The 10,511-nt window shown below is 34.2% G+C and overlaps 1 protein-coding gene across 1 annotated transcript in view; it reads left to right on the forward strand.

Annotated features, from left to right (window-relative positions):
• Window positions 1-8,894, forward strand: part of LOC111058531 — a gene marked incomplete in the record, with an annotated part of 104,729 nt that extends 95,835 nt beyond the window's left edge. The window contains 3 exon segments of the mRNA XM_039439824.1: window positions 1,997-2,160; window positions 4,222-4,506; window positions 8,148-8,894. Of these exon segments, the coding sequence (XP_039295758.1) occupies window positions 1,997-2,160; window positions 4,222-4,506; window positions 8,148-8,305 (607 nt within the window).
• Window positions 8,895-10,511: the final 1,617 nt, after the last annotated feature.

The raw sequence follows: 10,511 nt of genomic DNA on the forward strand, positions 1-10,511 counted from the left end.
AGCATGGATTTTTCAAGTAGACAAAATTTTGATGAATTGGCAACAAATTGACACAATTTATTGAAATCTCAGTTGACAACTCTGGTATAAACGCTCCTTAACACAATAATTTATTCTATAATAAAGTCTATCTCGAAACGAGTGTCAGCTATAGTCAATGATGCTCTCGAAACCACCCTAGTGCCACTGCAGAATGAAGTAAAAGAACTGAAATGCCGAATTTCTTCATTAGAGACTGAGCTTGAGTCATATAAATCGTTTTGTTAGAAGTCATTTCTACAACTGACAGAGATATTTTCGACTGATTGATGTACTGTATCAATATTAGAAAACATTGCTTTATATAATAATTATTTCAAATATCCAATGAAGTCTATAGAACTGAGGACCTCTGCTACTGCAAATATTGACCGAAGAACTAAATAGCAGGAGGACATTTGAAGAATTAAACTATCCAAAAACCGTGCCCAAACCGAGATTCGAACCCGGTACCTCTCCGTTGTCAATATTTTTATTTATTTATTTATTAGAACAGTCACAAACACGATATTTGGAAAGAGAAACAGGCAATTGCCCAAAATTTCTTCAATTTATTAGTAAAAATAGTTCATATTTTTTCTCATTTTTCTAGCGTCAAATCCGGAGCAACGCAAATGTCCGCATTTCGGGAGATACTCAGTGAGTGGAGTGACAAAGAGAGACCAGCTTCGCGCTCGCTCCCACGAGATACAATCGCATCCCATCGATCTGATTGCACGCTCTCTCACTCCTACGCCAATCAGAAGTGAGTATTCTAGAATAGCAATCAAATCAAATAGCTTTTTATACACAAAATCATTATACGAATTTATAAAATTCATTTAAACATTTAAACAAAGACTTGAGTCTGTGAGTGGAGAGTGTAGAATTTTGAATAGCAGAGTAGACTATATTCATAGTGAGGCCGACGATATAATGGCAGTGGAGAAAGACGTTGTCAATCCTCTGTCTTGTCAATGCCTTCTAAAGACGGTAGTTGATACAGGTTTATTGATGTAATATTGACTGTTCATCTCCTTTAAAATAATCAACTATATATCATTAAACAAGAAATATTATTTTTCAATAATCTCATAATTAAGATGAAATATTTTGTTAATTTATTATCAACTCTACATGTTAACAGACGATCTGGCAACAGAGCAAAGCGAGAAAGAGATAGCACTATCCACTTTGTTGAATGATAGACAAGGATAGAAATACTATTGTTAATTAAATACTGCCATTATAACGTGCACCTCACTATAGAATAGAATTGTAGAGGGGGAAAGATCTTATTGGCAACTTTCTCAATATTTCCCGCACTGAGTGGGAAACAAGAATGTTATTAAAAGCATGGATTTTTCAAGTAGAATTTTGATGAATTGGCAACAAATTGACACAATTATTGAAATCTCATTGACAACTCTGGTATAAACGCTCCTAACACAATAATTTATTCTATAATAAAGTCTATCTCGAACGAGTGTCAGCTATAGTCAATGATGCTCTCGACACCACCCTAGTGCCACTGCAGAATGAAGTAAAAGAACTGAAATGCCGAATTTCTTCATTAGAGACTGAGCTTGAGTCATATAAATCGTTTTGTTAGAAGTCATTTCTACAACTGACAGAGATATTTTCGACTGTTGATACTACACTGTACTGTATCAATATTAGAAAACATTGCTTTATATAATAATTATTCCAAATATCCAATGAAGTCTATAGAACTGAGGACCTCTGCTACTGCAAATATTGACCGAAGAACTAAATAGCAGGAGGACATTTGAAGAATTAAACTATCCAAAAACCGTGCCCAAACCGAGAATCGAACCCGGTACCTCTCCGTTGTCAATATTATTACATTCTATTGGAAAATATGTCTCCCGGCTACTCAGGCCAAACAAAACTACAATGTCCAATGGATTATGAAATGGATATTGTATATATTTTTCGAATTTGTTATTTTTTCCAGTTATAGGCGTTCAGCAGGCAGCAGAAAGTTGCAGAGTTTTGGGGATGATGAAGACGGTTGTTCACTAGATCTGAAGACCTTGGTAGTTGGCTGCAGTGCTTCTGATACCATGGAATTCCGTTCAGACTGTGATAACAGTCCCGAGAAACCTCGTGTCACATCTGGTAAAAATAATATTGATTAATTCACAATAACAATTAGTTAATTAACTCTTTCATTGATTGATTCGTTCACACTTCCATCCAATCAATTCAATTCAATTGAAGAAATTCTAACCTTATCTTGGACTTTGTCACCTATAAATTTGGAAGAAAAATAGCACAAGGACTACACCTTATTATTTTATCTACCAATGTTATTACATTAGTGTCATTTGCATTGTAAATGAATAAATAAATAAGGCTTAACTCACACTTAGGCGACTCAGGTCGAGAAGAGACTGGACTCTATTGGAGAGCATGTGTTTTCAAATGGTGACAGTCGCGGAGACTAGAATCGACTGGTCTGAGTGTCACCATTTGAAAACGCATTCTCTCGACTAGAGTCGAGTCTCTTCTCGACCTGAGTGGCGTAAGTGTGAGTTGAGCCTAACTGGACAGTATTTTCATGGAATTCCCTAAGCCTAGTTACACACACATCGATTTTCGGACGTACGTTTTTTTGCCGTCCTTATGAAATCTACTAGATTAAATGGAACTTGCCAAACATCATCTGTTTAATCTAATAGGATAATTATTTATAAGGACGGAGAAAATCGTACGTCATTGTTAGCATTTCATGAGCGAGTTTACAAAACTAAATCTACAAAAAAATTGTAGTCAATATCATAAATGAGCTTTCATACATCACCCCAATAATTGACCGAGCGAAGTGAGGTCTAAGATTCAAGACTACGGTTTGGCATTTCTCTTAATTTTTAAATGTTTAAATGTTTATATGTTGCGCATATACGGCGAAACGCGGTAATAGATTTTCATGAAATTTGACAGGTATGTTCCTTTTTAAATAATTGCGCGTCGACGTATATACAAGGTTTTTTGATATTTTGCATTTTAAGGATAATATAAAAGGAAAAAGGAGCCTCCTTCATACGTCAATATTAGAGTAAAAATCAGACTATAGAATTATTCACCAAAAATCAGCTGTCTAGTGGACTATAAAGGTGCGTACAGATATACGCGCCGCGAACATGAGCAATTCACTTTTAATCAGCTGATGCCAAGCTTTTTATATCTGTATCTTACAGTTTCTGTAAAATACAAATATGGTCAGCTGATTGAAAGTGAATTGCTCATGTTCGCGGCGCGTATATCTGTACGCACCTCAATTATACTACCCGTTCAAAAACATCGAACATCTTGAAAATGTATCTTTCCATCAACGTTGTAGACATTTGCAGCCCGACCTGATAACAGCGCTCACACTCACATTCCGGGACGACATGTCACGGTTCGATAGGACAGAAAGCTCTATGTTTATTTAGGATTTTTTCTAGACATTTTAAACTCATAAATTATTTATTTTTGAGAAAACATAACAACAGGTCAATGTAACTAACTGAGCGCGAGGTCTACTGTTCACAGAACTACTAGTCAGTTCACCATCGAATGATAGAGAAGGATAGCGTTATCTGCTTTGTCGAATGATAGACAAGGGAATTTTTTTTTATCGACAAATTGGATTCTGATGATTGTTCGACACACGGTATTTATATGAAAACGGTAGGGATCATGAAATGTGTGCGCAGTTGCCAGCCAGCTAGATTGCGTCATCGCCACCAACCGAGGTTTTCAACACCTATCGGCAATTCATGAAACTTATCTGCTAAAAACAGATGATTGGATATTAAATGACGTCAGCTACAGCAGAAATTTAACACAAAAATGCGCGTGACACCTACAGTCTCCTTCTATATAATTTGCGATTATGTTCACGAAATATGATAGAACAGCTGATCAGATGTCATCACAAGATTATCAACTTCATGTCCTGAAAGTTACATAATGGATCAATATGTCCGTTTTTGAAAATTAGGAATTTGTCTCGTTACTTATTGAATGACCCTCGTATATGAGAAACGATTGATCCATACCGTGATTCGACAAAGTGCAGATAATTAGATGCTTATAGCCAATAGGAGGGTACGTATTTGGGAGAAAGTGTTTTTTCATTCGTGATATGAGAGTCTATTTGTTAAAATTGATCTTATTTTTTTTATTCCACAGTTTACCAATGCCACGGAGGCTGGGTTGAGAACGGTACCCACTTCCTGATCACTACCCCGCTGAGCCGTAGCTCCAGGGGGGCACGCCGCTACTGTTTCGCCTACGAGGCTGCTAGTGGGGGCACCACAGGTGGAGCCCAGGGGGGCCTGGGAGGTGCCCCGGGGGGGTCAGGGGGCATCACAGGGGGCACTGTCATACGTTTCTCTACCAGCTCCAACACGTGTACACGGGATAGCAGTGCTGCAACTGATAGTAATGTGCTCGCTTTCAACATTACTAATCAAGGTGAGAATTCAGAAATTTGATGAAGATATTTCTTAATTTTTTTAGTCAAAATTCTTTACTACATATTCTTCAAGAATAAAAACACTTCATTCACATGGGTGAGTTTCTCAAAGGAAGGCCCATGTACGAACTATGTGAATTTCTCGAGACAAGAGACTCAGACAGGCAGTGAGAAAATATAATTTCCTATATAATAATTTAAATAATAATTGTAAATAGAAACAATTGAAATACATATATTTTTATTTTTTTATTCTTGACAGCAATTACTATTCTTGAAGAATATAAAATCTTAAAGCAACCTTAATTTTTGAAAAACTTTAAAATAGTTTAACAACTAGTTTCTTTGATTTGGTATTTTAATTCACTGAAAATTAACAAATATGTTTGTCAAGTTTTCAATTTTTTTTTTCAACTGGTAATATAAGGAATAAAATAGCGGTATTCACAAAAGAAACTACTCTAGTTTACTGGTAACTAACTTTTACTCAATCACAAGACATAGTGTTATCATCTACTCTTCATAATAAATAACTTTGTGGTATTTTCTTATGATTAAGATGAAATATTTTGGTAATTAATTATTAATTCTACATTGTTAAACGACGATCTGGCAACAGAGCAAAACAAGAAAGAGATAGTGCTATCCACTTTGTTGGATGATAGACAAGGATAGCAATACCATTGCTAATCAAACACTGCCATTATTACGTGGACCTCACTATAGGAACAGAGATATTGTGAAATTTCTCCATATTAGGGTGGAATGAAAAATTGTTCCAGTTTCTCCATTGAGTAAAGATAGCATTAGAAGATATGCCATGGTATAGGTCGTTTATGTTTCAAATTTCACTGCTAACTGGAGCCGATAACTGTCCACTATTACTGTATTGTTGGGAGTGTAAGAGTGTAAGAAGGGCACAGTATGAGAGACTACCAACGTCACATAGCTTCACCAAAAACAACTACTACGACTATCAGCTTCAGTTAACATTGAAATTTGCAACATAAACGCCCTTTCTCAAACACTGAAGCCAGTTACTGTCGATTACTGTCTATTACTGCTGTTTTGTTGTGGTGAGAGTGTAAGAAGGGCACAGTATGAGAGACTACCAGCGTCACATAGCTTCACCAAAAACAACTACTAGGACTATCGGCTTCAGTTAACTTTGAAATTTTTTGCAACATAAACACCCTTTACCGTCTCAAAAACTGAAGCCAGTTACTGTCGACTACTGTCTATTACTGCTGTTTTGTTGGGGTGAGAGTGTAAGAACGGCAAAGTATGAGAGACTACCAGCGTCACATAGCTTCACCAAAAACAACTACTGGGACTATCAGTGGAATTGGAACATAAACAGCCTATACCATAGCATATCTTCTCATGCTATATTTTCTTCATAATTCCACATCATTTATCGTAGCCAAACTATGGTTTGAAGTTTTATTCAAGAAGAGAGAAATACTTGAAACCCTTTTTCAAATTACAGAGAATAAACAACATTGAGGGAAATAATATGAAAGAAATTGATTTGGAGAAGAGTTTCAAGTATTTCTCTCTTCTTAAATGAAACTTTAAACTATATTTAGGCTACAATAAATTATGTGGAATCATAGAGGAAAGATAGCATGAGAATTTATGCTATGGTAAAGGTCGTTTATGTTCCAATTTGACTGATAGTCCTAGTAGTTGTATTTGGTGAAGCTATGTGACGCTGGTAGTCTCTCATACTGTGCCGCTCTTACACTCCCAACAAAACAGTAAGAATAGTTAACAGTGGAATTTGAAACAAATAAACAACAGATTACAAATTACAGAAAATAAACATCATTGAGGGAAATAATATGAGAGAAATTGATTTTTTAATATTTCATCAAAAAATTATAAATTTTCTAGTACCTACTTTTTCATCTTCCTAATCATGAAGAGAGATATTTCACATTGATAATAGTTATATGTTATACAGATTCTACTCACCCACCCCCAGATTCAATATATTGCTTTGTTTTTTCGGATGTTTTGCAGATTTTATATCGTGTTTAATATTGGACATATATATAAAATTATCCGTTTTGTACTATTTCCGACGAGACTACAGTCCAATTTCTAGTTATACAGATTATTCTACTCACTTACTAACCCCCTGGGTCTATATATTGCTTTTTTCATTGATTTCTACTGTTTTACAGATATATCGTGTTTAATATTGGAGATATGTATAATATTATCCGTTTTGTACTATTTTCGAAGACACTGCAGTCTAATTTATGAATATCAGTTATTAAAACTAGTCAAAAATTGGACTGTAGTATCGTGGAAAATAGTTTAATACGGATTATTACTTGCAGCTCGTCATGGATAGTAAAATAGATGAGTATTTATTGACCGAGCGAAGTGAGGTCTAAGATTCAAGTCGACGGTTTGGCATTTCTCCTTAATGTTTAAATGCTTAAATGTTTATATGTTTATATGTTGCGCATTTACGGCGAAACGCGGTAATAGATTTTCATGAAATTTGATAGGTATGTTCCTTTTTCAATTGCGCGTCGACGTATATACAAGGTTTTCAGAAATTTTGCATTTCAAGGATAATATAAAACGAAAAAGGAGCCTCCTTCATACGTCAATATCAGAGTAAAAATCAGACTATAGAATTATTCATCATAAATCAGCTGACAAGTGATTACACAGATGTGTGGAGAAGCCAGTCTATTGCTGTATTTCCAAAGACCTTAAAGATGCATAGACTCACATGCAGCGCTAGTGTCGTACTTGGAATTGAATTCGGCCATTGAGGGGGCAACCTATAAGATGATTACATACCAATGCCTTTTCAATCTATAATATTACAACCATATAGATATAATATCTCGTGCTAAAATACCCCAATGGCGGCCTTCAATTTCAAGTAAGAGTTATCATTGGGAGGGCATAGACATTGTGGGTCTATATCTCTTTAAGGTCTTTGTGTATTTGCATAAGGTCTATAGTTCCAATCAGGTACTTGTGGATGTGAATACTGCGTGAGGTCTACTGTTTACAGAAATACTAGTATTATCCTTGAAATGCAAAATTTCCAAAAACCTTGTATATACGTCGACGCACAATTAAAAAAGGAACATACCTCTCAAATTTCATGGAAATCTATTACCACGTTTCGCCGTAAATGCGCAACATATAAACATTTAAACATTCAAACATTAAGAGAAATTACAAACCGTCGACTTGAATTTTAGACCTCACTTCGCTCGGTCAATTAAAACGAGTCAACAATTAGACTGTAGTTCGTCAAAAATAGTTCAAAACGGATTATTACTTGCATCTCGTCATGGAGAGTGAAATAGATGAATTAATAAAACTAGTATAAAAATCTTGTAGTACCCTCATTTTTTAAAAACCTTACAACTGTACAACAATTTTAAAGTTTTTATATTGTTTTTATTAATTTGTTTAAAAGTAGCCCAGGTGAATGTAGTGCTTTTATGAAATAGATGAATATTTATTAAGTCCAAGTCGACAATCTATATTATAATATTGTGCACATTATTATTGGGTCCAAGTTAACATTTGTCCGCACTAATAAAAATACTTTTTTCATCTTTCTTGTTCTACAAATTTTAATAATTTCAAATTTTTCCAGGACAATGCACCGAGACCAGCAGCTCCACCCGACTGCACACAACTGCATGGCTGCACCTAATTGCATTGCTGCAACTCATCACCCACTTCGCTAACAATTTGAGACTGCATCATCAACTCCCACCCTTAATCCCCCCCACCCTAATCCCTGTCAGGTGATTTTAATTCTAATCTAATCTAGGAGATTCAAATATTACATATTACTATTTTAAATTGTAGCCGAATTCTAACTGAATTCGTTTATAGCCGAATCCTTACTGGATTTGTGAGATTATAGCTGAACAACACTCTACACTTAAGTGATTATACAAAGTAAGACTTACCTCTTGTACAGAAATAGTTCTACGATTTCTTGGACAGAAACTCTTCTAGACAATTTGAAACCTTGAATATATGATATATTATAAACATAAATAAATCCAACAACGAACTGAGATGAGATATATAGTTGAATTTGTATAATATTTAAATAAGTAATATCAATCACAATATATTATTATTAAGTACCGATAGGTGATAAGTTACAAAAATTATATAATATAGGTAACAAGGCAATGTTATGGAGAAAAGATAGAGCAAGAAGATACATACCCCATGTTTTAAAGAATTCATTTAAAGTTTGGAATTTTTGTATCAAATTATGATGTTGTGTATCAAGTTAAGATGATACTGTATCTTACTGATACATTAGATTGGATTAGAATGGTAAAGCTGCGTTTACACCAAAGTTATTAACAAACTGTTTATTTCTCCGTCTTTTTAAATTCTATTAGATTAAATGAAGCTTGACAAACACATATGCACATCATGTGTATGATAAGCTAGTATGTTCAATCTAATAGAATCTACAAGGACGGTGAGATAAACATTTTGTTAATAACTTTGGTGTAAACGCAGCTAACTGCTACAGTAGGTACTCTAATATGACAGTTCCAAATAATTTTGGTTCAAACTAAATTTTTAGATGAACGTATAACCACTAGAGAAAATATAGCAACTTATCATGTTGATTCTTTTCCAATCATTAATTCAATATTGTAATTGTGAAATGAAAGGAATAAATACATAAATGTCACTCAAAATGTATAAATTCAGGGCTATTTTCTTCTATTTATAAAATATAATTGCTATCCAAATTTGGGAGAAGAATAGCACAAGGTTACCTTTTTTCCCTCTCCCTATAATTTTGATGATATACTCATTGTATGAATCAATAAAGAATTAGTACCATTTGAAATTATTAATTCAAATTAAGTATCTTAATTAATATAAATTAAATACTTAATATAAATTAAAGTATTCTGAAGCTATTATTTTATTAATTTCAAAGGGTAGCCTACTATAATAATTCTTTTTTTTAGATAAATATGCTATATTTTTTTTACGGTATAACTTAAGATTGTGGACTCTGGATTGACAAAGAATTATTGTAAACGATCATGAAGGAGATTCTATACTGTAAATATTTCTTGGCAATAAGATTGTAACTTTCAAATCATCTTTGTACAAAATTTTATCTTTTGAATGGAGACATATTACGTTGTTGCTCATTTATCCAGTAAGATAAATTTGGTACAAATAGGATAGTAAAATGTATTTGAAGTGATAGAAAGGGTTGATGTTGATGTGATACTGTTATACATTCTTATTGAGTAGATACATTTTATATATAATTTCCACTTTCCTTGCTCTACTACTATAGGTAAGGAAAGTATTGCTTTCCAAAAGAATTCAAGGTACCCCAATTTCAAGTTTTCTATACGTTTCAAGTTCCCCTGAGTCCAAGAACATGATTTTTATAGAAGCAATAATCAATATGATAGTTTAGAAATCTTTGTAGCAAAGTCTTCTAACCTGACACAATTTTTTTATCCGTGTTTCGGATGGACACGTTAAGGCGTCGGTCCCAGCTGCCTGAAAAGCAGTCGTTAGGTCATGTCAGAGGCCCTGAAATTGATCAGTTGCGACCTGAAAACTCTGACAGCCAGCCAGGTCACTCGATATTATTACCTATTATTATTTATCGAATTTATTATCTGCTCAACACAGTCATTTCCTTCATCAAATTAACCAATTTCAATAACTTTGAATAGAATTCTAAAATTAAATCCTTGAGATTTACCTGGCCTGGTGTTTTCAATGATAAGAGACTATCACAACATGATATAAATACCTGGTTGCACAAAAGCTGGTTGAATTTTAATCGTGATTAATTTCACGTGAACCAATCATAGGAGGCGTTTTTGAAGAGACTGCTTCTAGTGGGATTAATCACGATTAAAATTCAACCAGCTTTTGTGCAACCGGCACTAAATCCTCATGATTGTCGTCATTACCTTGAAAAGCTTCCATCTTTCCCTCAGCC

The sequence above is a fragment of the Nilaparvata lugens genome, chromosome 13 (assembly GCF_014356525.2).
Source record: "Nilaparvata lugens isolate BPH chromosome 13, ASM1435652v1, whole genome shotgun sequence".
NCBI classification, from domain to species: domain Eukaryota; kingdom Metazoa; phylum Arthropoda; class Insecta; order Hemiptera; family Delphacidae; genus Nilaparvata; species Nilaparvata lugens.